The sequence below is a fragment of the Monodelphis domestica genome, chromosome 7, assembly GCF_027887165.1.
Source record: "Monodelphis domestica isolate mMonDom1 chromosome 7, mMonDom1.pri, whole genome shotgun sequence".
Lineage (NCBI taxonomy): Eukaryota > Metazoa > Chordata > Mammalia > Didelphimorphia > Didelphidae > Monodelphis > Monodelphis domestica.
Window position 1 is genome coordinate 91,171,534 of NC_077233.1, and position 26,911 is coordinate 91,198,444.

A 26,911-nucleotide genomic window follows, 5' to 3' on the forward strand; every position below is an offset into this window, starting at 1 on the left:
CAGTTAAATGGGCTGGAGAAGGAAATGACCGGAAAACCCCAAATGGGGTCCTAAGAGTCGGACACGACTGAACAAAAACAACCCTCCTCGTTTTACAGGTGAGGAAACTGAGGCCCAGGCAAATGGATTTATCTGAGGGAACACCGAAAGCGTCTTCTCCACTGACTGGGGGGGGAGTGGGGTCCAAAGGACGCTTCTTCCAACAAGAACCTCCAACCCAACCCTACAGCACATTGGGCGGGGCGCCTGCCTAGGAGCCACGTGGGGCCTGCGAGAAAGCCGCGGTCCCACCCCTGCCGCCGGTCTTCGGATCTACCAATGGGCAACTGCCCCGCCTGTCCCTTCTGCGTCTCCATGGCGGCTCGGGCGCTTGGCCTCTGATTGGCCACCCCTGGAGGGGTGTGGCACAGTAGCGTGATGACGTCACTGTCGTGCCACGTAGGCGCCCGACGATTGGCAGGGAGATGCCCGGACATGGGTGGGCCTCGGCTCCCGGCCCCTCCCCTTCCACCGGAGCGGCCGCTTGCGGCCTGTCACAGGCCTCGGACCCGAGGGGGTGGCCGTGGGCGGGGGCGGGGCTGGAGCCCGAGCCCGAACCCGATCCGGACCTGGAGCCGGAGGTAAAGCGGAAGCCGGAGCCGGAACCGCGGCCGGTGAGGTGGTAGAGAGGGGAGCTGGGGCCTGGGAGGGGAGGGAGGGAGGGAAGCCGGGCCGAGCTTGGGGTGGATGGGTGGGGGCGCCCGCTGAATCCCGGTCTCCCTCCCTGGCTTCAGGGCCCTGCACGGGCGCGATGAAGGCTCTGATCCTGGTGGGCGGCTACGGCACCCGGCTGCGGCCCCTGACCCTAAGCACACCCAAGCCGCTGGTGGACTTCTGCAACAAGCCCATCCTGCTGCACCAAGTGGAGGCACTGGTGAAGGTGAGCGCGGGGGGCGCCCCCAGGCCGGCCCAGCCCGGCCCGACGCGTTTTCTGTTCCCCAAGTCCCGGGCGCCTCAGCCACAAACATCATTCTGGCGTCTTTGGCCAGGAGGGGCCAGAAAGAGGTGAAGGCTTGACCTCGAGGCTCTGGCCCAGACTCAGGATTGGGAGGGCTGGGTGGGAAGCGACTGCCCAGTGACCGCCCCAGCAGAGGGACCACTTTGGTGCTGTCTTCTATAGGCAGGAGTGAACCATGTGATCCTGGCTGTGAGCTACATGTCTGAGATGTTGGAGAAGGAAATGAAGGAACAGGAGCTAAGGGTGAGGATCTGGAAGCCCTGGGTTCCGGGGAATGGGGGTAGGTGGGGGTGTCCTCACCCACTTAGCTGCCTAGGGCCCCACCTGGAAAGGGTTTGTGGGGTAACATTCTTTTCTGGGAGGATTGGGATTGCGGAAGCATTCCTAGAGCTCCTACTATGTGCCAGGCGTGGTGCTAAGGACTTTTACAAATATTTGAAGTAGGAGGGAAGGCCTGGCACCCAACCAGTCCCAGAGACACTAGAGGAAGGACTGGGTGGGGAGTTGAATACTGGAGAGACTTCCCCCTCTTGACCCAGGCTGCTCTGACTTTTCAGCTAGGGATTCGAATCTCCTTGTCCCATGAACAGGAGCCTCTGGGAACAGGTCAGTGGGAGACACCTGGAAGGTAGAGGCTTTGCTGGGGGGTGCCTGAGTGGGAAGGATGGTGGGTGAGGACGGGTCTGGGGGCTGAGGACGGAGCTCACCCTGAGCGTCTGGTGCCCTATGTCCCTGCAGCGGGGCCCCTGGCACTGGCCAGGGAGCTGCTCACAGAGAATTCGGATCCCTTCTTCGTTCTCAACAGTGACATTATCTGTGACTTCCCCTTTGCTGCGATGGTGCAGTTCCATCAGCATCATGGGCAGGAGGGGACCATCGTGGTGAGACATCCCCTGCCCCCCCCAACTCCCCTCCATGGTAAGGAGTGGGTAGTGACATGAACCCAGCCTCCTTACCTTTGCCCCTGCTGGCTCGCCTGCTTCAGCCCCACCCAGCCCAGCCAGTCATTTCCCTTCTCCAGAAAGTGCCTCTGACTCCAGTGTGGGTGGTGTTGGTCGGCCGCCCCCTGCCTCGCCTGTACACCCTCTTGGTGTGTTTGCCTAGATCTAGACCTGCTTCCTGGTCTCTTCTCGCTGCAGGGCCCCCACTCGAGAGCAATGCCGAGAGACCCCGAGAATGTGCCGGGTTAGCGTTATCCCTCCTCCTCCTCTCCCAATGCAGGTGACCAAAGTGGAGGAGCCCTCCAAGTACGGCGTGGTGGTGAGCGAAGCGGACACGGGCCGCATCCACCGATTTGTGGAGAAGCCGCAGGTGTTCGTGTCCAATAAGATCAACGCCGGCATGTACATCTTTGGGCCCAGTGTGTTACGGCGCATTCAGGTGGGCCGACAGGGTGGGATGTGGTGGGAATGGTCAATGCCAGGCCAGACTCCCAGGGCACAGGGCAGGGCTGAGCCTCTCCATCCCCGCAGCTACAGCCCACGTCCATCGAGAAGGAAATCTTCCCGGTGATGGCCAAGGAGGGGCAGCTGTATGCCATGGAGCTCCCAGGTAAATGCAGGGCTGGCCTGGGCAAGGTGGGACGTGGTGGGACAGCCTGGTCAGGCTCCCTGTACCTGTGCCCTTAGGTTTCTGGATGGACATCGGGCAGCCCAAGGACTTCTTGACAGGGATGTGCCTCTTTCTGCAGTCGCTGAGGCAGACACAGCCCGAGAGGCTCTGCTCTGGCCCAGGCATCGTGGGCAATGTGCTGGTGGTGAGTGGGAGGCCCATTGGAGCACCTTCTCCCTGACTCAGGCCTAGAGGCTGGCCAAGGCTGAATGGATTTGATCCTGGAACTAATGGTGGAGCCCAGGCGGTCCTTTCTGGCCACTTCTGTGCCCCCTGCCTGGTTCAGGCTCTCCTCCGCTACTGTGAGGCTGTTTCCTTCTGGGTTCCCCACTAGACAATGATCACACAGCTCATCTACAGGCCCAACAGCGGAATCCGCACTCATCAGCTCGGCATTCGAGGCCCCCACAGTTTAGTTGCAGCTTACCCTTCAGGCTTTATTGCTCACTTTCCCTTCATGCATCGTTGTCCAGCCAGACTCCTCTCTTCCTCCCCCTGGATGTTTGCTGCGCAGTCCCGGTGCCTCCCCCGAGCACTCAGTGAGGCTCTTCTTTGCTCCCTTCCCTCTGGCCGGGCCCGGGTCACTTTTCGTCAGTGTAGCGGGAGAGCTGAGCCCGGGAGGAGGCATTTAATAAGTGCTGCTGAGTCCATGAAAGCAATGGAGCTCCCAGTAAGTCAGGCCTGCGGCTCTCTGCTCCCCCCAGGATCCCAGCACCAGGATTGGCCAGAACTGTAGCATTGGGCCCAACGTCAGCCTGGGCCCAGGCGTGGTGGTGGAGGATGGCGTGTGCATCAAGCGCTGCACGGTGCTCCGCGGGGCCCACATCCGCTCCCATTCGTGGCTTGATTCCTGCATTGTGGGTTGGAGCTCCCGTGTGGGCCAGTGGGTGAGCGAGGGGCGGGGGGAAGGCGGGGGGGGGGGGGGGGAGGGGCGGGGAGGCGAGCTCCCTTCTGAGGCCGCCCCCTCCCCAGGTGCGCATGGAGAACGTGACAGTCCTGGGAGAAGACGTCATCGTGGGCGATGAGCTCTACCTCAACGGGGCCAGCGTGCTGCCCCACAAGTCCATCGGCGAGTCGGTGCCTGAGCCTCGAATCATCATGTGAACGAGGGGTGCGAGGCGCGAGGCTCTCCGGGGCGCCTCGGGCTGCGTGAGGGGAGGGAGCGGGCCCAGCGGGGAGGGGGAGGCCCTGTAAATAGCTCTGTTTATAATGTAAGAGTTTAAACAAAGCTGGAGTTATATTGTTTAACAAACCCTGGCTGTGTGCTGCTGACAAACGGGGAGGCAGGGCTGTACGGAATAATAATTTAATCTCACACCTGTAGCGGGCCCTCCCCACCCACCCTGGGAGGACCCCCGGCCTCTCCACACTGGGAAGGGCAGCGGCAGCGGCAGCCGCCCCTCGCAGGCTTCCTCCCTCCCGCCCCGGCTCGGCTCGGCACGGCAGGCCCTGGCTGGTGAAGGAGCTGCCCACAAAGGGAGGTGTATAAATAGGGACGGGCTTGGCCCAGCTCCCCAGCCGAGGCCCTGCAGGGCGCCCTCCGCCAAGGGGCCTAGGACGAGGAGGCTGGCTTCTCGTAGTCGTCCACGCCGGTGATGGTGGCTTTGCAGAAAAAACAGTCTTTGTTGTTCATCAGGTGCTGGTTGATGCAGGCTCTGGCGGGAGAAGGGAAGGAAGGGGCTCAGGGCCAGTCCAGGTCCTCCCAGCAGCCCGGCCCAGCCTCCGCCCACCCCCGGTCCAGCCTGGGAGAAGGCAGGCCCCATACTCACTTGCAGGACTTGTGGCCACAGGGCCGGAACAGGGCAGAAATGGGGTGGGCATAGCAGATGGGGCACAGGTCCTCCTCACTGGTGGGCTAGTGGGGAGAGCCGGGTGTCAGAGGGCCCCCAGTGGGTCCATGATCCGCCCCAACATCTATTCTCCCGGCTCTCCAGCCCAGGGGCCCCAGGAGGCCGGCAGGCTCACTCACCAGAGTGGAGGCGGCCGCCTGCTTGGACTCCTCACTCAGATGGCCCAGCATCTGGTCCACTTTGGCCAGCTCCTCCCGGCTGATGTAATCCGTATCTGGGGAGAGGGAGGGCAAGTCTGGGCTGTGTCCCTACTACCCTGGCCAGCATCTTTGCTCTCCTCCCCAGCCCAGGAAAGGGGGGCCCTGCTGTCACTCTCCGAGGCATCAGAGCTTAGCTCTTCCCCTGGCCAAGGTCTGGAACGGGGGCAGGTGGTGAGGCTTCTCCCAGAGCCTGGGGAAGGGAGCGAGGCAAGAGCTGGGCAGCCTGAGGAGGCCTGGGACAGGCGGTTTACAAGATTCTTCTCTCACAACTCTGAGGCAGACACAGCCAGGGCTGTTATCCTTTACTTTGACAGCTGAGGAAACTGAGGCTCTCGAGAGCCCAGTCTGCTGAAACCCTTCCTGAGGCCGGAGCTGGATTCCCACCCAGGGCTGCTTCCTTTGGGCCACTGGAGCCCGTACTCACAGCTCTGCAGGGAGAAGTGCTTCCTCTCTGAAGGGGGTGGTGTGGCCCCAGGGGCAGGGGCTTCTGGCTGGCCCAGGAGGTACTGGATGGAGCGGAGCTGGAAGCAAGGGTCTGCCAAGAGCACTTCGGTGGCTCGCTTGTTACTGGTGGGAGTAGAGGCACAGTCAGGACTTGCACTCACCCCCGACTACTGTCTGCCCTGACCTCACTGCCTCCCCCTGGAGTTGGGGTGAAGGGAGGATGCATGGTGGCAGCAAGTCCTCGTGTGCCAAGGAGGCCAAGACACTGAGAAGCCAGAGAAAATGTGGTTCGGCACCAGGACGCAGACAATTCTCAGCACACTGGCCCCAGGTCCCCCAGTCTAATCCAGAAGGCCCAGGGCCTTTAGAAATCACCTCTAGGGAAAGGATTTGCCCAGGGTCACACAAAGCACTAGTAGTGGCTGCCTAGGGGGTAGTGCTACAGTAGTCTGAGGCAGAGAAGCACAGACCTTGGACAGAGCCCAGAGTCCCCAGCTTCCAGCCTCTGCTGCTCTCTCTTTCCCACTCAGAAATCAGGCTCTGCCCTCCAGAAAGCCCACAGGGCGGGCAATTTTCCTGCTGGCTCACTCTCTTCCCCTGGGAAAGCCTCTACTAGAGCTGGAGAGGACAAAAACAGTTATATTCTTCCATACCTGGACCCAGAAACCCATTTGAGGGCAGCTCAGCAGAGCTGAAACAAAGTTGAGGCCTTTGTTGCCCAGAACTTCCAGAGGCCACTTGGGAGGTAGACTGGGAGCTCCATGACCTCTTTGTGTCCCAGGCACTTAGAGCAGTACCTGGCATGTAGCAGACCCTTAAAGCTTTCTGGACTGACCAGAAGAGGAAGACGGGCATGCCAGGGGAAGGCAGATGTGTTTCAAAAGCCATAGAAGCCTCAGGGATGTACATGGTGCTCTGGGCAGACCAAACATGGAATGACATTTTCAATTCTGGAAGTTACACTACAGGAAGGATGTTCACAAGCTGAAATGTACCCCAGAAGAGGGCAGCCAGGATGCCAAGGGGCACACAATCCTGGATGGATTAGAAGTGCTCAGCCTGCCAAAGCAAAGACTGGGAGGCAGTGAGGGAAAGAAGACCAAGAGAAAGAAGTCATAAAAGACTGCTGTCATAAGAAAAGCTTTAGGGGCCTGCTTAGCCCCAGGGGGCAGACCTAGAAGCAGTGGATCACAGGGAGGAAGTTTTGTCTCCAGGGAAGAAAAACTTGCCAAGATGGAAGCAGCTGGCTTGATAGGTAGTTTTCATTCATGGGGATCTTTCAACAGAAATTGGATTAGTATTTATCTGTCCAGGGATAGGTTTGTGCCTCCATGACTCATGAAGGCCTTTCCAACTCTGAGAATGGATGAAGATTAACAGTTGGTCCCAGGGCACCAGCAAGTTGGCATTCCAGCTCCTGGGGCTAGCTACTCTTTTCCAGCCTAACCTATCGCTTTCTCCCTCTGGGCTAAATAATATTCTGCCTCCAAACAAAGCCTTCATCCCTTCCAACCTAGACTAGCAATCTCTCCAGGATTCAATGAATAAAGAACCAAATGGGAGGACCCCTTGGTCAAAGGGACATGCCTAGCTGCCCAGAGATACATCAGGACAAAGCCTTTGATTTCAAACAAAGTGAGAGCCAAATATCATTCCTGGCCTCCCCAGAGAAGTGTTCCAGGGATACACCTATCTGAGACCATAGCAGTGATGGTGAACCTTTCAGAGACATGCCATGTCTTGACCTGCCCCAGGCTGAGTGCAAGTGCCCCTCCCCCTTACCCCACACAGGGGAGGGAGAAAGGGCTCCCATTGGGCTGCTGGGTGGGGGGTCAGGTAATGTGAATAGTTTGTCAGGTGTGGTGGAGGGGATGGGGAGCAGCTCCACCCAAGTTGCTCTGCCTTTCTAGTAAGGAACTCTGGTAGGCAACTGCTCATGTGCCCTTTTTTTGAACATGTGCCATAGGTTCGCCATCACAGATATAGAGTATACCCCCCTGCTCTCATTGTCACACTGAATTACAGATGGAAGTAGGCCATATAGGGGAAAAGGGAGACAGACAGGAGGTCTGAAGGCAGGCTGCTCAGCTCTGGGCACATGGAGCGCTGAAGGAGGTGGTCTCCCAACCAACTTGAGGGCATTCATTATCTCTGGAAGCTTAAGGGCCAGTGTGCCCAGGTGCTGCTCTTGGCAGCAGGAAGAAGAGATATGGCAAATCAATATGGCAAAGTTACCAGCAATAAGCTGTGACCTCAAGAACGTCTTTCAACTCCCATCAAGCTAAGAGGGAGCAAAATTGGAGGTGGAGGGCACTGACCAAGAGATTCAGCCTGAGCAGTTCATGCTTAGAAGATTAATCAGAAATGGCTCTCAGGTTATCCGAGTCACACAGTATTCCAGATTATTTTCTTAGGGACAGGTTTGAACTGGGATCCATAAAGCAAAGAGAAAGTAAAAGGGAATGGAGGGTAGGAAAGGCAGCTAGGTGGTTCAGTGGATTGAGAGTTGGGCCTAGAGATAGGAGGTCCTGGGTTCAAATTTGGATTCAGACACTTCTTGCTGTGTGACCTGGGCAAGTCACTTAACCTCCATTACCTAGCCCCTTACCACTTTTCTGCCTTGGAAAGTATGAATTAAAAAAAAGTGGGGGGGGGGGATAAGGGCATCACAAAGGATCCTCTTTTAACCAAGGGGGGCAAGGATGAGGTGTTCATAGGATCCCAAAGGCTCAGAGTTGGCAAGCAGCTTTGACATCCAACTTCTCCACTAAGGCAAGAATCCTCTCTTCAGACTCCTTGCCCAGGGAACTCCAGGGACAGAGACACAAACATGGTAGAACTTGGGCCATCAAACATTTTCAGGCAGCTCTGTTAGTAAATTCTTCCTTCTCTTGGGCCAAAACTAGCTATCTCCCCCACCCCCACTCCCAGCTCCATTGGTCCTAGTTCAGTTCTCTGGGGCCCCCAGAACAAGTCTCTAATTGGTGGCAGCCCTTCCTTCCAAAGCTTGGGGGTAGGACTGTCCTCCTCGAGTCTCCTCTTCTTCGGGAAGTCTCCAGTTCCTGAGACTGCCCCCTTTCTGCCTCCCAGCCTGGTGCATTTTGATTGAGAAGCCCTGGTTGGGGATTTCCAGTGCGCCTTGGCCAAGGTGTTGCGTTCCCCCCCTTTAGCTCGCCTCCCCTCATTTCCCTAAGTACAGACAGTAAAATACTGTCATCACCAGGGACTATTCCGCAGAACCAATGAAATAATGTACACAAAGCAGCTGCTAAACCCTAATGAAATATGGAAATACTAATGAGGGCCATCATCCTGGTTGCCTTCCCGACACACCCCGCCAGTGTGGTGTCCCGAAATGGACCCAAAAGCCCGTGCGTGGTCTGCCGGGCCAGCAGGGCCCCTTTCCCTCTGCCCCCTACCATCTCCCTTCCCCATAAAGCTGCCAAAGTCAAATTTGCACTGTCCTATGAAAGGAAGATGCTGGACTCAAGCCCAGGGAGCCTTGCGGGCTCCTGCTGTCCTCTGGCGGCCAGCCGGAAATTGCAAGCCATTCATTAATTTCCTCCTCCTCCTCCTCTTCCTTCCCCTCCCCTCCCCTGCCCAGGACCAATCGGAGGCCCGGTAGCCCCACCTCCTCACCCTACCCAGCTGGGCCGCCAGTGTAAATACCAACAGACCGAGCAAGGGAGAGACAGCTTGAGAGAGCAAGGAGCAAGCGCTAAGGCAGCTGAGAGCTGAGACCCCGCATGCGAGCAGGGTGCAAGATCACATCCTGCACCCGGCAGCTGCTCCGACCTGGCCAGGAGGTGAGGCCAAGGGGTTCACTGGCCCAGCCGTCCGTCGGGCTGGCATGATGCTGGGGGACAGGGTGGGGGCCGTTCCCTGTCGTGAAGGCTGAGCGCAGCTGCTCCCGGCTAGGCTGGGACGGGATGGCACTGTTGAGAGCCGGGTGCACTCGGCTGAGGGAACAGCCAGCATCCCTCTGATGCCTGGGTTTGCCCCAGGGGATCGCACTTTCCCTGGCTTTTGTGGGTCCGCCAAGCACAGCTAGCTCACGGGACATTTTGTATCAAAGTCGTGGAAGCCACGCCGGGAGGATTTGTTCCTCTTCCCACTTCGAAGGTTGCCAGGAACCCCCAGGCCAACTCCTGGGGTGAGGGTGGGATCTGCTGTCCCGGGGGCTGGCTACCCCCATCCCCACCCCGCTATGGCCTCTCTGGCATTGGTCGGGATGCTGTGGGCGTGGCTCCAGACGGTCCACGGGAACTACGGGGACAACGTGTCCCATGCCCTGCACCACTGCCCCAAGGTGTGCATCTGTGCCTCGGACCTGCTCAGCTGCTCCAACCGAAACCTCCACGTCGTGCCTGCGCCCCTGCCCGTCATGACCACCACGCTGGACCTCAGCTACAACATGCTCCCCCACCTCCACCCCGGCTGGCTGGCCGCCCTGCCCCGCCTGCGCAAACTCCGCCTGGCCCACAACCAGCTGAGGAGTCTGGCCCGGGGCACCTTCCACAACGCCAGTGGGCTCCGCTGCCTCGACCTGTCCTCCAACGGCCTCCACGCCGTGGGCCGCCATGACTTTGAGGGGCTCCTGGAGCTGGAGGAGCTGCTGCTCTACAACAACCACATCGGCTCTGTGGAGCGCGGTGCCTTCCGCGGGCTGGGGAGCCTCAGCCGGCTCTACCTGAGCTGCAACCGCCTCACGGAGTTCTCCTTCCGCGACCTGCACGGGCTCAGCCCCCGGAAGCTGCGGGTCCTCGACCTCTCCACCAACCGGCTGGACAGCATCCCCGTGAAGGAGGTGGTGGCCCTCCCCGCCTTCATCAAGGACGGCCTCTATCTGCACAACAACCCCATCCGCTGTGGCTGCAGCCTCTACCACATGCTTCTGCGCTGGAGGCAGCGCGGCTTCCGGTCGGTCTGCGACTACCTCGAGGAGCACGTGTGCGTGGCCTTCGAGGTGCCCTCCTCCCGGGTGCGCTTCTTCACTCACAGCAAAGTCTTCGAGAACTGCTCCTCGCTGGGCCCCAGCCCGGAGCGGCCCGACGTGCACCTGGAGGTGCAGCTGGGCCAGCCGCTGCTCATCCCCTGTGACGCGGGCGCCCCCGCCACCCGCTATGCCTGGGTCTCCCCAAGCAATGAGCTCGTCGTGTTCCCGGGCAACAAGGACAACTCCATCCGGGTGCTGAGCAACGGCAGCCTGTCCATCCGGAAGGCGCAGGCCAGCCACGCAGGGGTCTTCGTGTGCCTGGCCGCCGGGAGCCGCCTTCACCACAACCAAACCCACGAATACAACGTCACGGTGCGCCCCGCCCCGCACGAGTCGGAATCCTTCAACACGGGCTTCACCACCCTGCTGGGCTGCGTGGTCAGCCTGATCCTGGTCTTGCTCTATCTCTTCCTGACGCCCTGCTCCTGCTGTTGCCGCTGCTGCCGGCCAGGGCCGCTCATTCCGCCCCAGGAGTGCAGCGCTCAGTCCTCCATCCTAAGCTCTACCCCGCCTGCTGCCGACGGGCCCGGGCGCAAAGCCAGCACCCACAAACACGTGGTCTTCCTGGAGCCCGTCAAGGAGGGCCAGAATGGCAGGGTCAAACTGGCCGTCAGTGAGGACTTTGACCTGAGGAATCCTAAGATCCTGCAGGTCAAATCGGACTCGGAGTCCATCAGCTCCATGTTCTCCGACACGCCCATCATGTCCTAGCAGGTGTCGTGGGGGGGCAGTCCGGGCCTGGGGCGGGGGTACAGGAGGCCCACCTAGGTCCGTAGTGCTGGGGTTTCCTCTTTAGATCAATACCTCTGCTGTTCCATCTGTCAGCCTTGCCTGCAGCCCATCCCCCCTCCATTAAACACAACGCAAACTTGCCAGAAAGGAGGCCGGTAGTGGCAGCTGCCCATGGACTCAGTTTCTCATCAGGACCAGCCCAGAGGCAGGGAGAGTAGGGAAAGGTGCAGAGTGGGGCCAGAGTCCTGTCTGTCACAGCTGAGGCACCCCTCAAAGTGGGGAAGAAAAAAGGCCCAAAGATACAACTAGCTGCTGTTTCCCTGAGTTCCGGGCCAGACCATCCAGGTCAGGGCATGGGGAGAAATTGTCCCAGGAATGGGGAGGGAGCCAAGCTTCTCTCCGCGTGGCCCTGTGCTGGGGGTGGGGTGGGGACGCTCTACAAAGCACCTGCCCCTGGCCCAGCCACTGGGATGGATCTCTAAGAGTCTTCTATCCATCACCCAGAGCAAACAGTTCGGACCCCCAAACTGTCTTTCCAGACCTCTGGGGGCTGAAGCTGAATTGAAAGTTTCTCAGCTCCCAAGATGCTTCCAGGCTCTTGAGGTCACCCCCCCCCCCCACCTCTATGGCTGAAAAGAAATCCCAACAGTTCACCGGGGGGCTGGAGCTTGTCTGTACAGCCTCAGTCTGAGCACTCTGTCGGTACTCCCCCCCAAGGGCTCTCACAGACCTAGGCACCATGGAAGCCTTTGAAGTCTCCTTCAGGACAGGAATAGTTTCCTCTTAAGAACAGTCTCTGCCTTTTACAGCATTAATACCTGGGCTAGCTCGCCCTGCAAGAAACACGGGGCCCAGGAGACAGAAGGAAGAGAAACCGTCACCTAAGGGAAGCAGTGTCACCATTCCTGGGCCCTGATTGTCCAGGAATTTATCTACCGGAAAATAATCAGCCCCCAGACTGATCCAAGTAGGGGCATGGCGGGATTCCTCAAGGTCTTTCTTAAAGCTGACTTTGCATTGGACTCCCCCTGTAACCAGAACCGGAGAGGGAGAGGGAGAGGGAGAGGGAGGTGAATGAGCTGGTCCTCTGAGTACAACTCCACTCCCCAGAAAGAGAAACTTGCCCAAATTGCTGAATATTCTGGCAGCTGGTTGCAAATCCCTGAGCGAATACTCCTATTATCCCCCTTTTCCCAGTCCAGAACCTGTTCTACATTCTCTATGCTAGGTCTCCTTGATAGCTCTACAATATTTAATAAAGGACCCAAGGACAGTCACTAGGTAGCCTCTTCATTCACCATAAAGGCAACTTGAATTAAAAAGGCCTATTTTTCTAAACTTCTAGTCTGAACATCTTTCCTACCATAATCTTTGGGGGGCTAGCTGAGGGGCCCTCCTTTCTTCCTTACCTGGATCAAGGCCCAAGTAGTCACCGTCTAGGATAGCAAATGTTTGGGAGCAAATAATTTATTTTCTCTGGACTTTAACTTCTCCATCAGTAATGTGGGCAGATTATCTCCTACTCTGTAGAATAATATATAAGGTCAGTGGGAGTCTTGGGAGGTGGTAAAACCATGAGATTGCTATAGATTTTCTAAGGACTTAAAACCTCCCTTCTTGGGGTTAGTAGAGAGATACTATGTTCACTGCCAAAGGCTGGGTCTTCTTGTGGTCTGCTGGAATACTACTTGTCACCCACATGACCTAGGCCAACTCATATCCACTTTCTGACCTGGTTTCAGCATCTATAAAATGGGGGCGGGGGGCAGGGATTGGACTTGAAGGTTCTTTCCTGTTCTGAGTACAATAATCTTAATAATTACACATCCCTAGTTTGGCCTAGTTTGAGTTTTCCTCTTTCACTATCACTTCCCTGCTCTGTTCAGGGATCTGAGCCAACCTCTTGGCCCCCCAGTGCCTCTAAGCATGACTGAGGTAGAGCGATCTGGAATCAGGAAATCTAGGTTCCAATACCAGCTCTCTTGTTTAACTGTTGATGTGACCATGAGCAGACCCTTTCCCCTTTCTGGGATTCAGACCATTTATAAAATAAGTGGTTAGATGAGATGATCTCAAAGGTCACTTCCAGCTCAGATGATTTTAGCAAGAGAAAATTACTCAAAAGAAAACCTGAGTGGGAAAGTCAGGAAAAGGAAAACAAGACCCAGATGCTTAGAAATGGATGAGTTTACAGAGCACAGCCTTCTGTTCCTGCCATATCTACAGTCTGGACACAAAAAGGATTGGTTAGTATGGCCCAAGGGACAGCCTGCCCCTGTTCCTCCTCCTTCTGCAGCCTGTCACAAATTCCTCTGTAATTCATCCTCCTCCCTTCTCCCAGACTTCAGCCTGTTCACCTGGTCAGAAGAAAACTAGGTTTTAATGAGTTTATAAGACATAACAGGGGCAATGATGATATAAACATGCATATATTTCTCCATGTATGCATGTACATAAATAGGGGAATATTCCAGAGTATTATTAAACAAAGGGTCATGGGATTTAGAGCTGAAAGGTTGACATGATCACAGGCTCTTAGTTTATGCCCTGGAAGAATCCCGTGAGATCATGAGCAGCCACTCATTTTATAGATGAAGAAACTTATCCCAAGAAAGGGTAGTCATTTGCTCCAAGTCACATGGGTAGGAAGACCAGAGCTGAGACTGGAGCCCAGACCTTTGACCTTCAGAGAGAGAGGTAGTGCTCTCTCCTGTAGAACATATCTCACAGAGAACTTTTCCCCTCCAACCTTCGAGGCATCTCTCCATCTCTAGTGATTTCTCATCCAAGCAACAGTGATGGACACTCTTGACTTCCACAATGCTGTTGTCCTCTCGGACAAGTTCAGAAAGTCCTTGAAATTGGCTCCTGTCACACATGAGGAAGGAATCTTTCTGGGGCATTCTGTCTAGGAGTTTTCCCTCCCCCTCTCTTAGCTTTGTTAAACCAACCCCATGGGTTGATGTCTCTGTTGTCTGAAAGCTCCCAACTGGAGCTGCCTCAAGATAATCTACCTGAGCCAGCAGCTCCCCTATCATGCTGGGGTGGAGGCTGGAACCCTAGAGAGCAGGAGACACTCATGGAGGGCTTCTGAGTAGAAGATCTGGCAGGCAAAGGATGCCATATAGGCTAGAGAAACCATTCAGCAGGTATTGTAACCACCCTCCCTCCTGATAGTGAATGATGAAAGAGAGTCAAGGATACCCAGTGGGCAGAGCCCTCAGTCAGGTGGCTATTTCACATCCTTAGACAAATTATTTACCTTCTCTGAATGTTTGTTTTCCTGTGTATAAACTGGGGGAGATTATTCCCTTGTGGGAGTGTTAGAGCCTTGGGAAATGGGAAGAGAGTAGGTAAACCCATGTAATTACTAGAGATTCTCTAAGGGATTAAAACTGATTTTGGGGGTTTGCCAGAAAGCCTGGTGCTCACCGCCAAAGGCCAGGTCACAGGAAGGGATGCCAGGAGGGAAGATCTTTCAGCACTAAGGGAAATTTCAGGAACAAAGATGGGAAACATTTTAAAACTGAAAACCCATATTCTGGCTGCTCCTGCACCCATTAACCTTCTCTCTGTCCACTTGTCCAAACAAACTAAGGAAGAGCTGACCCATTCATTATGCCCACAGTGTGAGTGAGGTACAATAAGAAAGGGAGAACAGGACTACAACGTAAAACCACAGAATATATTCCAAAAGAAAAAGGGCATTTTCAGATCATCTCTGCCAGTTCTCAGGAACACAGAAGTTAGAGCAAAAAGGGACCTGATGTAGGAGGCTAAATAACTTGTCCAACATCATAACAGTAGTAAGTGGAAGAGCCAGAATTTTAACCCAAGACGTCTGGATCCAAATCCAGTAGTTTTACACTATCCCAAAAAGTCTTCTACCAGTACAGACAACTGAAGGCTGGCAGGGCCATAGCAATACATTTTATGACCAATAATGGAAAGAACACAAAGATGGGTTTAAAGAGGTGAGACCTGAGACCTCCACATATTCACACCTCCTAGAAAAAGAGGTGAAGAAACTGTATCTACTCTCAGTTTAAGTATTTGCAGAAGAATAGGTTTTTCCATATCTGTTTAGTAGATTTCCAGGTACCAGATGAGTCCCCACTTATCCAATACTTCGCTTCTTTTGGGAAAAGGAGTCTGGACTCCTTTCTGCCTTTGGATTCAGGAGAAAGGAAGTGAGTTTTCCAGGCCCCTGCTCTTGCCAGGGGAACATATTGCCTCCCACTTGAAGCTTTTAAATGTCAGGTGTTACACAAATACCAAGGATTATTAATAATTTAAAAACCACCCGATGAAATATGGTCACAACCAAGCATCCTGGTAGGAGCATACTGGACTGGGAGGCAATATAGCCTGATTCTGGCTCAATATTCTGCATTTAGCAAACCTAAAAATCTAGGGCAAGTCATATAAGCTCTCTGTGCCTCAGTTCTTCAATTCTATTAAAGCGCAGCCCATGCTTCCCAATGGATATGATCAGCCAATATATATGCAGTACCAGGATTTCCCTGGAATTGAGCAATTCTAAATGGGTAGTTTAAAAAAAACAAAATAAAATATAAAACTGTTTCACTCTACCATAGGGTTGGGCTGGGGACCAATAGGAACTTAGGCTAGCATCTTTCTCCCTCCCTCAGGGAGGTCAGGTCTGACATTGCTAAGTCCCTGGGATGATACTTCAAACCACACTGTCAAAGGACATAGAGTCAATGCCAGCTCTCGTGCCTTCAAGGTTCCCTTGGTCTTTGCAGTGGAATAGAGTGGCCTTCCTGGCCCCAGCCCTGCCTGTTCACTGACAGGCAGAACTCTAAAAATTTAATGAGGGTCCCTTAGGGATGCAGCAGGCTCTCTGCAGCACTGTCAGACAACCCTGCAGCTGCCCAGATCCAAGGTCTGAGTGCCCCAGGCAACAGACTGAGTGCCAAGAGCAGAGTTGAGAGGATACATGATGGTGTTCTTGAGAGCTGGGATAGGATTACCCTTCTCTTATAGTCAGTGGAAACTGGATGTTACTACTTCACTACCTGACCAATATTTGGGAAGGTGGGCTTCCCTCATGGCCAGGGCCAATTTGTGAGCAATTAAGGAGCTGAAAACAAATAGCATGGTCATGGCCAACGTTTAATTGGTTCTTTGGGGTTTTTGAGTCTCAAGGTGTGCAAACAGACAGAGTTAAACCCTGAGAAATAAGAGAAAGTGCCCAAGGGAACAAGAGCAAAACCAGGAAAGGGTGGCAGCCATAAAGAGATCATCTTAGAGGACCATCAGCTACAGGCAAGACCAGCCTCAGATATGACTTTGATGGGAAAAGGGGGAGCACTCAGCCAAGAAAGCTGTCCTGGCAGGTAGGAACAGATGGGAAAATCTGGGAAATATTCTCAAGTTCTTGGAACCAAAGCCCTTGGGCTCTGTTTTATCAGGCTATTTCTTTCCCCTCCCAATCCTTTCTGAACATTTTTGGGAACTAAGGGCAAGAAGGGGCTTATCTTCACCCAAGTTGAGAAATGTGAGGGCCTTGAGGAGCCTAGAGAGCTAGAGAGTCAATTAACTCAGCAGCTGAGACACAAGGACCTGCAATACTGCAGGGGAGTCCATAACACTCCATAACACTTTCTTCCCAACACCCTGGGAAAGAGAAAGCACAAGTGTATGTATCATTATCCTCATTCTACAGAGGAAGAAACTAAGGCTCAAGGCCACATGGCAGAGTGATAGAGCTAGGACTCCTTCTACCATAAGGTAGTATCTAGGGTGAAATATGAGTACTGTCCCCCTTCCTTCCTGAAGTATTTCTCCCCAGAACCCTTCCTTGCCTGGGCCATGTTACTGGGACAGCCTCTTCCAAATCTAAATCCTGAGACCACTGTACAGGGCACTCCTGTCCCTTAGAGAAGCCTGACTAGCCTGAGTCATCCCACTGGTGCTGGGGGGAGCCTGAGATGGCATGGCAGCTACTGCTCCCATGAGATAAGACAGCCAGTCACTCGTCTCAGTCCAAAGGACTTGCGGCCCCTGCCTCCACCTTCTGCTGCCTTTCAAGGGCATCTCTACACTTCCTGACTGTTAGTGCTTCTGACACAAAGCCTCCCCACACTCAGATCCTCTGAAGGTGACACATCTCTTCGAAATGTCTTGGCCTAAGGCCTAGATATCTGTTCCCAAGGATCTGATCGCTGGACTTCGTATGAGGCAGGCATCCATAAATGTTTGTCGAGTGAAGGGATGAGGGAATGCACAAATGCATGAACACCACATCTACACTAAAACCACAGTCTGGGAAGCTGTCCAGGCTCTCCCAGCAGAAAGGGAAGGCACACCTATGCTACCGAGGTATTGGACCAAAGAGTGAAGAGCCAGGAAGGACCTTTGGAGATAATCCCGTCTATCCGCTCATTTTGCAGATGAGAAACCAGCCCCACAGAGGGGGAATGACTTGCCCAAAGTTATGCAGTGAGTTTGTGCCAGTTCTCTGAATCCAAATCCAATGTCCTGAGCAGATGAAAAACACTCTGGCACCCTCTCTTCCCCCACATGTGTGCAGACCACACATACATGCACGCGCTCCCCTCCATATCTTGGAGAGTTCCTAGGTCATCAGTAATACAGAACAAAGGCACAGCTGGAACAACATCTACACCATAAGCCTGAGACCTACCCAGGCTGAAGACTTTCTCATCTCAGAACTGATGCTGGGGAATGCCAGCTGTGACCTGGAGACAGCAACTCAACTGGCACATCTCCTCTGGAGGGAGAGGATGGCCAAGGGCCTGTCATAGCAATCACAGAATTCAGTGCCGGAAGAGATCTTGGAAATCATTGAGTCCAACCTCTTCCGCATAGAGATGGGAAGACTGAGTCCCAAAGAGGCAAAATGTCACCATTTCCAATGTCCAATGTCACATAGCTAGTGACATGAAAAAGCTAAAATGAATCCAAATCTTTTGACTCCAAACTGAGTGCTCCTGCCTAATAAGAATAAATAGCCAAGATTATATAGCAAAGCTGTTCACATAAATGATCTCACTGAATCCCCACAACAGCCCTGTGAAGTCGGTGTTATTATCCTCATGACAGATGAGAAAACTAAGGATAAAGGATTTCCAGGGTCAAAAATCTAGAAAATGTCTGAGGCGGGATTTGAACTCTATTTTTCTGGACTCCCACATCTAGCATTCTACTCAGCTATAGCATGGGACCACATCTGCCCCTTGCTCAGTTTAGCCCAGCATCCATTGTTCTCCTGAGTGGGTCATCAAAGAACTAGCTATGCTGATGGGCCGGGGATGAGCTGGTTTGGGGCAGGGAGGGGCAAGAGTCCCTTATTTATAATTGCGTAATTCTCTGTTCTAACGAACACCAATCTGCATCAAATGATATTCCATATGCTATATGCAAACCAGAGGCCTTTCTGGTTCAATGAGTCCTGTCAAAATCAGAACCATCCAACAGTACCTGTGGTCATTCACCATTGCCCATGGAGAGTCATAAACAGTGAGAACTTCCCAGGTGAACTGTGAGTCTGTTCTGACTACAGAGAAATAAATGCCTCGGGGCCAGAAGAATGAAACCCTGGGCTTCTTGGGAGGAGGGTGAGGGATGGAGGAACAATGAGATGAATAGTACTAATGGCACATTAAGATTTACAAGGCACTCCAATTGCCTGCACTAGAAGAACTGGCCACAGTATCCCATTGAGGTGAAAGGGACATTTGAGGTCCATTTAGTCCAAGCCTCTCATTTTACAAGAGTTAAGTGGGGCCTGGAGGAAAATGAATTCCTCAAGGACATAAAACTGATAGATGACAAAGCTAAGACTCTTTCCATTGTAGGACACTGCTAAAGCCTCCTCCTCTGACCCTTCCTATGCCAGTGTGATGCCCTCCCTCACAGTGGCTGCCAATTCCTTCTCTGGTTCTCCACCTTTCATCTCCACTTCCCACTCCCTCACCCCACACTGGCCAGAGCCTTAATAATGAGATTTCAGACAAGCCCAGGGGGTGGGAAGTAACTCTCCAAGCCCCACACTTCCATGGCTTCTCCTAGTTAGAAGCCTTATAGATCGGGCTTCTGGAAGGATACTTCTCATAAAAAGAAGTCTTGTTCAACATTAGGAAAACCATCCACATAATTGACCACATCAACAAGCAAACTAGCAAGAACCACATGATTATCTCAATAGATGCAGAAAAAGCCTTTGATAAAATACAACACCCATTCCTATTAAAAACACTAGAAAGCATAGGAATAGAAGGGTCATTCCTAAAAATAATAAACAGTATATATCTAAAACCAACAGCTAATATCATCTGCAATGGGGATAAACTAGATGCATTCCCAATAAGATCAGGAGTGAAACAAGGATGCCCATTATCACCTCTACTATTTGACATTGTACTAGAAACACTAGCAGTAGCAATTAGAGAAGATAAAGGAATTGAAGGCATCAGAATAGGCAAGGAGGAGACCAAGTTATCACTCTTTGCGGATGACATGATGGTCTACTTAAAGAATCCTAGAGATTCAACCAAAAAGCTAATTGAAATAATCAACAACTTTAGCAAAGTTGCAGGATACAAAATAAACCCACATAAATCATCAGCTTTTCTATATATCTCCAACACAGCTCAGCAGCAAGAACTAGAAAGAGAAATCCCATTCAAAATCACCTTAGACAAAATAAAATACCTAGGAATCTATCTCCCGAGACAAACACAGGAACTATATGAACACAACTACAAAACACTCGCCACACAACTAAAACTAGACTTGAACAAATGGAAAAACATTAACTGCTCATGGATAGGACGAGCCAATATAATAAAAATGACCATCCTACCCAAACTTATTTATCTATTTAGTGCCATACCCATTGAACTACCAAAATACTTCTTCACTGATTTAGAAAAAACCATAACAAAGTTCATTTGGAAGAACAAAAGATCAAGGATATCCAGGGAAATAATGAAAAAAAACACATATGATGGGGGCCTTGCAGTCCCTGACCTAAAACTATATTACAAAGCAGCAGTCATCAAAACAATTTGGTACTGGCTAAGAAACAGAAAGGAAGATCAGTGGAATAGACTGGGGGAAAGCGACCTCAGCAAGACAGTATACGATAAACCCAAAGATCCCAGCTTTTGGGACAAAAATCCACTATTCGATAAAAACTGCTGGGAAAATTGGAAGACAGTGTGGGAGAGACTAGGAATAGATCAACACCTCACACGCTACACCAAGATAAATTCAAAATGGGTGAGTGACTTAAACATAAAGAAGGAAACCATAAGTAAATTGGGTAAACACAGAATAGTATACATGTCAGACCTTTGGGAGGGGAAAGGCTTTAAAACCAAGCAAGATATAGAAAGAATCACAAAATGTAAAATAAATAATTTTGACTACATCAAACTAAAAAGCTTTTGTACAAACAAAACCAATATAACTAAAATCAGAAGGGAAACAACAAATTGGGAAAAAATATTCATAGAAACCTCTGACAAAGGTTTAATTACTCATATTTATAAAGAGCTAAATCAATTGTACACAAAATCAAGCCATTCTCCAATTGATAAATGGGCAAGGGAAATGGATAGGCAGTTCTCAGATAAAGAAATCAAAACTATTAACAAGCACATGAAGAAGTGTTCTACATCTCTTATAATCAGAGAGATGCAAATCAAAACAACTCTGAGGTATCACCTCACACCTAGCAGATTGGCTAACATAACAGCAAAGGAAAGTAATGAATGCTGGAGGGGATGTGGCAAAATAGGGACATTAATTCATTGCTGGTGGAGCTGTGAACTGATCCAACCATTCTGGAGGGCAATTTGGAACTATGCCCAAAGGGTGCTAAAAGAATATCTACCCTTTGACCCAGCCATAGCACTGCTGGGTCTGTACCCCAAAGAGATAATGGACACAAAGACTTGTACAAAAATATTCATAGCTGCGCTCTTTGTGGTGGCCCAAAACTGGAAAATGAGGGGATGCCCATCAATTGGGGAATGGCTGAACAAACTGTGGTATATGTTGGTGATGGAGTACTATTGTGCTAAAAGGAATAATAAAGTGGAGAAGTTCCATGGAGACTGGAACAACCTCCAGGAAGTGATGCAGAGCGAGAGGAGCAGAACCAGGAGAACATTGGTCACAGAGACAAACACACTGTGGTATCATCGAACGTAATGGACTTCTCCATTAGTGGTGGTGTAATGTCCCTGAACAACTTGCAGGGACCCAGGAGAAAAAAACACCATTCATAAGCAAAGGATAAACTATGGGAGTGGAAACACCGAGAAAAAGCAACTGCCTGAATACAGAGGTTGAGGGGACATGACAGAGGAAAGACTCTAAATGAACACTCTAATGCAAATACTATCAACCAAGAAATGGGTTCAAATCAAGAAAACATCTAATGCCCAGTGGACTTACGCGTCGGCTATGGGGGGTGGGGGGGAGGAAAAGAAAATGATCTATGTCTTTAACGAATAATGCTTGGAAATGATCAAATAAAATATATTAAAAAAAAAAGAGCAGAAAAAAAGTCTTAACTTCCATTTCTTTTTTTTTTTTAATTTTTTTCCTTAACTCCCATTTCTGCAGTGCTTTAGGGTTTACAAACTGCTCTCCTTAACAACATCTCCAAGAAGTATGCTATTATTTTCCCCATTTTACAAATGAGGAAATTGAAGCTAGGGAAGGAAGCGATAGCCTAAGGTATTTCAAATGGAGTTGGAGCTCAGACTGAGATCCACTGGCTGCAGTGCCCCAAGCTCAGTCCTCTCTCTGTGCTCAGAAGCCCTGGACAGAGCAGCATGGAAGCATTCTTTTCCCCATAGTTCCACATTGGTCAAGTTGTGAGAGAATACTCTTACCAAACCAAAACCCCCAAATAAAAACCCCCAAGTAAAACAAAGTAAAAAACAGGCTTCAGTCTGCATTCAGGCTCCATCAGTTCTTTCTCTGAAGGTGGACAGCATTTTTCATGCTAAGTAGGAAGGACTCTTTCTAAGCCTCCAGGACCTTCCTATAGATCCTGGTGCAAAGAGGAATACCACTGGCCTCCTTCTCTCTTGCTTCACAGTAAACGATGCCATCCCCAGACCTCTTGACACTTCAAACTCCATGTGAATGTTGATGTCCACACTAATTCCTCCTGCCAGCTCAAGTGGGACTGCTCCAAGGCCAGGGATGAGTGAGTATGGGTCACCAGAAGGAAGGCCTGGGGGAGCTGCTCCTTAGTATAGGCAGACCTCACTAAAGATGAGTTCAGTAAATGCACCCAATAGGCCCGGGAGAACAAGAGGCTGCAGAAGATTTGCCAGTGAAATGACTCCATCTATTATCAAGTGTTCTCGGTAGGGTAATGAAAAATACCTAAGGGGAAAAAACTTCCTGGTAACTGATTCTGGGCCTTGGCCTTGCTTTATGGTCTGGGTAAACCCCTGAGCCTATATAAGGGGGAAGGGAATAAGCATTTACAGAGCACCTACTACATGTCAAGCACTGCACTAAGTCCTTTATGAATATTATCTCATTTGGTCCTCAAAACAACCCTGAAAGATAGGTGCTATTATTATCCCCATTTTATAGCTGAGGAAACTGAGGTAACAGAGGTTAAGTGACTTGCGAGAGGCACAAAGTTAGTAAGTGTCTCAGTTTGGACTCAGTCCTCCTGACTCCAGGCCCAGAGCTCTATCCCCGGCACCACCTTGCCTGCCTCTCTGAAAGCTAAGAGTCCAATCATCCTGGAGCCCTGTGGGAAGCCTGGCTCTAGATTACTAGGGGAAGTCAAACAGCTGCCTAATGAGACCACTGATGCTAAGGCAGGCTGGAGGCTTGTGTCAGTCTGGTCTGTGCGTAGGAGGCCCTGGAGTGCAGGGGCCATTCCTTGGGAGGCTGCCTTGATTCTTTGGACGTCTCTGTGCCCAGACAAGTTCCCCAGGAAGTGAGATGGGGGTGAGGAATCCGCCAAGACACGATTCAGATCCCCTATCAGCTTGTCATAGTCGCAGATGGCAAACAGATACTGGCCCCAACTACTCCCTTGAAACTAAACACTGTTCCTTCAACTTCTCTCTTCCATTTGGAGTCCCCAGACTTCCACTGGTTCAATGTGAAGAGTTATGTGCTTCTGTCTGCCTCAAGAGGCAAATACGAATGAAAGAGAACTCTTAGTATCCTGCAGCCAGACTGCCTGGGACATGGTTCCTTTGAAACAGTAACACAGGAGCTCTGGGTAGGGCTGCCTGAGGGTCAGTACATTCCTCTGGCCCCAGTGGCTGAATAAAGAGAAGACATCACAGAGAGCAGGTCTTATTCCCTCGGTCCAGTCAATTTGGCTAAGAGAGTAGCATGAAAGGGAGCCTCAATTTCCTGTAGCCACAGACCCTTAATCATTACTTTCACAGAAATCACAGAATTTTAGAACTGTTAGTCATCTCGTTCAGTTCATGCCCCCTGCCAAATTCCTGATATCTACCTCCACTTACAGCTCGAATGTGAGAGCCATCCAAACTGGCACCCAGAACTGAACATAATACTTCATCCGAGTAGAGAAGGACTCTCATCTCCTTCATCCTGAAAGCTGTGCCTCCCTTAAAGGAGCCCAAGATGGCCAGCACATCCTACAGCTGACATAACTAGGGTAAAGATTATTTATATGTATATCCCAGACTATTGTTAAACAGAGGGTCATGGGATTTAGAGCTGAAAGGGACTTTACTGTCACCTGATCACAGGCTCTTGAATTTAGCCCAGGAAGAGTCCTGAGAGATCATCGAGTCCAGCCACTCATTTTATAGATGAAAAAAAAACAAAACTTCATTCCAGGAAAGGGCAGTCACTTGCTCCAAGTCACAGGGGCAGAAGACCAGAACTGGGAGTGGTGCCCAGGTCTTTGGGCTTCAGAGGCAGCGCCCTCTCCTCTAGAACCCCCCCCCCCAACTTTCCTACCATCTCTGTCCAGCTCCATGGCCTCTCATTTGACATGGGGACAAGACTGCTATTTGTCTCGAGGAGCTGTGCTCCCTATTTCTGCTGCCCTCTCACAAAGGTCCATAAAGTCCCTGCAACTGGCTCCTGTCACATGCTGTTGGGGAGTCTGCCCAGGGGCTTCCTCTTCTTCTTCCCTGTGATGCTAAAGCACCACCACATGCTGAAGTCTCTGCTGCCTGAAAGTTCCCAGCTGGAGCTGGCTCTGGACAATCTGTCCCTGTCAGCAGCTCCTTTTTCATCATCTCCTTATCGAGGGGATCCAGGGCTGGAGACTCTAAGCTTGCAGTCGACTAACTTAAGGGGTGCCATAGAGTAGAGGCCCCAGCTTAGAGTCAGGAAGACCTGAATTCAAATTCAGTCTCTGATCCTTACTAGCTGTGTGATGCTGAGCAAGGGACTTTCCCCACCCTGCCTCAGTTTCTTTATCTGTAAAATGGGCATTATAATAGCACCTATCTCTCAGGGCTGTTGTGAGGATCAAATGAGCTAATATTTGTAAAGCCCTTAGCAGAGTACTTGGCACATAGGAGCATGACAAATGCTTGTTTGCTTCCTTCTTTCCTAAACCCTCCATATAGATTAAATATATATATATATATATATGATGCATATATATATATGTACATAGATGCATTAAAAAAATCCTTACCTTATGTTTACAATCAGTACTAAATATTGGTTCCAAGGAAGAAGGACAGTAAGGGCTAGTCAATCAGGGGTAAGTAACTTGTTCAGGGTCATATAGTATCTGAGAAGTATCTGAGGCCTGAGATTTTAACCCAGGACCTCCTGTCTCCAGGCCTGGCTCTCTATCCACAGAGCCACCTAGCTTCCCCCATCCATGTTTTTTTCTTTCAAGAAGCTCCAATAACTTCATACCTCCCTCAATTCTGTGTCTGTGAAGTTGTTTTTTTGGACCCAAACAGAAGACTTCACATCTATCCCTACTGACTTTTATTAGCTTTAGCTCAGTGCTGTAGCCCATCAAGCTCTTTTTGGATTCTGACCCTGTAATCCCATATGTTGGCTTGCTCTCCTTTCTTTGTATTATCTTGCAAATTTGATCAGTGTGCCATTTAAGTTTTTATCCAAGCCATTGATAAAAATGGTCCTGGCACAAATCCCTAGGACTATGTCCTTTGCTAGAATATTCTTACTAAGTTGACAGTGAGTCTCAGTTCTTCAAATGGTTCTAAATTTATATAATTGTATTGTGTTCTAGTTCACTTATTTCCACATTTTCCACAAAACAACAAGATAGCATTATCAAATGCTTTATAAAAATATAAGTAAACTCTATTGACAGCATTCACCTGATTTAACAATTTAATAGCCCAACCATAAAAGGAAATAATGTTAGTCTGGCATGATAAGTGCTTCATGATGCCTTACTAACTCTATAATCTCTGCTTCCTTTGCTACATAATGACATTTATATAGCACTTTATGGGCTATCAATAATCCATTTAATAATCCATTTATTGAACCATTTTTGAATTTTCCTAGGAATTAAAGTTCATTGACCTATATATTTTTCAGATCTGTTTTCTTTCCGTTTTTGAAAGCTAAGGCAATATTCATTCTCCAGTCCTGCAGAAGTCCTCTTGTTTACTGTAATCTTTCATAGTTCAGTGACAATGGCTCAGAAGTCACATCTGCTACTTCTTTTTGTACCTGAGGTTGTTCATCTGGGCCATGTGACTTGAATTAATTAAGGGCAGCTAGGTGTTCTCTTAATATCTTCTTACTTGTTGTGGTATCAACTCCCTGTTAGTTATTTATTCTGTCAACTCCAACACAAAGATAATTCTCCTTGGCAGGAAAAACAGAAGCATGATTAGAACTGAGCAGTTCTGAATTCTTTCTGTAGTAGGATATCTCCATTCCATCTTCAACTCTGAGCAAGGATCCTATTATCCCTTCTGTGGTCCTTTTCATTCCTCCCAGCAAGCAAAGGTAGAATTTTGTTGAGCTAAGCTTCCCTCACCAACCTCAGCTCACTGGCACTGGACACTATTTTATAGGATTCTACAATACTGTTCTATTCATTCTATTCTTGTTTCCTGTCCTTACTTCCATTTTCTGCACGTGCCTTTTAAAAAACAAACCTCTAAATGAGAGAGAAAAATCCCTGTGCAAGACTTACATTAGACTTCTCAGACAACTCTCATGGGGGACAATTTCCTCCTCAGAATTCTCATTGTTATTCTTAAGAGTTTCCCATCCCTTCAGGTCTGACTTTATCCACTGACTTTTAGCACTGAAACATTTTCAATACTTCTTAATGAACCCTCCAAAATCTGCTTTCTCCAAATCTCCAATTCATACTAGGCTATGCCCGGCTTTCTTCCTCACTATCACAAACTCTAGGAGGGAAAGGTTACTCCTTCCATTTCCCACTCCCCTCTTAGTAAGAAAGCTAGAATCATATCCAATACAGAAATTCTCTTTGTTGGTTTCTGCAATATTTTGAAGGATGCAATTAATCATTAAGGCCAGTATCTTGCTTTTGGCAGACAAAGAGTTGAAGCAGATGTCTGGATAAATGAAGTCTCCTAAGGCTGATTCTGTGCCAGGCTCGTGACCTGCTTTTCAAACTCTTTTTATCCAAATGGTCTGTGGTACACTCTGATGACAAAAATCACTTCACCCATCTTCCACTGCTCTTCACCTAAATATTTTCCACTAATCCCCTATTCATATTTTCTTGCTCTATAGCGATGCCTACCCCCATCCTGCTTCTTCTGAGGGAGATAGATCCATCTAGAGTCACTCTACCACATCTTGATGAGATCTATAAAGTAATGTTGGCTTCTTACATTAGGGCCTCTAGTTCCTCTTGCCTATTGCCTATAGTTTTGGCATTCATAAACAGATATCTGAGAAGCCCTCTGGGTGCCTCATCTGCTGTTCTTCCTTCACTGTAGCTGCTTCCTAGGTGTCTAGGGAGAGGCACTACTTGACTTCTACTACTGCCACCATTTTAGTTCCAACTCTTATCCCGTGATTTCTAGTTTATAGTCCTCTTGATTGGATTTCCAATACACCTGACAAATATCTATGT

At 50.4% G+C, this 26,911-nt stretch overlaps 3 protein-coding genes across 10 annotated transcripts in view; 2 read left to right on the forward strand and 1 right to left on the reverse strand.

Annotated features, from left to right (window-relative positions):
* Positions 1-460: 460 nt before the first annotated feature.
* On the forward strand, positions 461-3,860 carry GMPPB (GDP-mannose pyrophosphorylase B). 3 transcript variants are annotated; one of them, XM_001378131.5, is made up of 10 exons: positions 461-653; positions 774-919; positions 1,160-1,240; positions 1,555-1,603; positions 1,736-1,878; positions 2,219-2,377; positions 2,470-2,548; positions 2,626-2,753; positions 3,313-3,495; positions 3,581-3,860. In XM_001378131.5, the coding sequence occupies exons 2-10, from the start codon at positions 791-793 to the stop codon at positions 3,710-3,712; spliced, it is 1,083 nt and encodes a 360-aa protein (XP_001378168.2). In that variant the 5' UTR covers positions 461-653; positions 774-790; the 3' UTR covers positions 3,713-3,860. The 3 variants fall into 3 exon arrangements, with proteins under 3 accessions (XP_001378168.2, XP_056661036.1, XP_056661035.1); XM_056805058.1 differs by having other exon boundaries at positions 475-620; XM_056805057.1 differs by having other exon boundaries at positions 481-658.
* A 38-nt stretch (positions 3,861-3,898) lies between these two features.
* RNF123 (ring finger protein 123) overlaps positions 3,899-26,911 on the reverse strand; it is a 155,352-nt gene continuing 132,339 nt past the window's right edge. For 4 of the 6 annotated variants that reach the window (XM_056805050.1, XM_056805049.1, XM_056805051.1 and 1 more), the window contains 4 exons: positions 5,083-5,225; positions 4,578-4,672; positions 4,378-4,463; positions 3,899-4,263 (listed from right to left, as the gene is read on the reverse strand). In XM_056805050.1, coding sequence (XP_056661028.1) covers positions 4,161-4,263; positions 4,378-4,463; positions 4,578-4,672; positions 5,083-5,225 — 427 coding nt within the window. In that variant the 3' untranslated portion in view covers positions 3,899-4,160. Of the gene's footprint in view, positions 4,264-4,377; positions 4,464-4,577; positions 4,673-5,082; positions 5,226-12,239; positions 12,355-12,388; positions 13,188-26,911 lie in introns of those variants that run through there. The other 2 variants (XM_056805052.1, XM_056805053.1) reach the window with 2 other exon arrangements.
* Positions 8,609-12,168, forward strand: AMIGO3 (adhesion molecule with Ig like domain 3). The gene has a single exon (XM_007499857.3). It carries the CDS (start codon positions 9,310-9,312, stop codon positions 10,807-10,809), a length of 1,500 nt encoding a protein of 499 aa, XP_007499919.2. The 5' UTR covers positions 8,609-9,309; the 3' UTR covers positions 10,810-12,168.

Excerpts from the sequence above, each read along its gene's own strand:
- GMPPB (XM_001378131.5), top strand. The coding sequence starts at position 791 with ATGAAGGCTCTGATCCTGGTGGGCGGCTACGGCACCCGGCTGCGGCCC. Across the intron at positions 1,241-1,554 it reads TGAAGGAACAGGAGCTAAGG|CTAGGGATTCGAATCTCCTT; the intron begins GTGAGGATCTGG and ends CTGACTTTTCAG. Across the intron at positions 2,754-3,312 it reads TCGTGGGCAATGTGCTGGTG|GATCCCAGCACCAGGATTGG; the intron begins GTGAGTGGGAGG and ends TGCTCCCCCCAG.
- AMIGO3 (XM_007499857.3), top strand. The coding sequence starts at position 9,310 with ATGGCCTCTCTGGCATTGGTCGGGATGCTGTGGGCGTGGCTCCAGACG.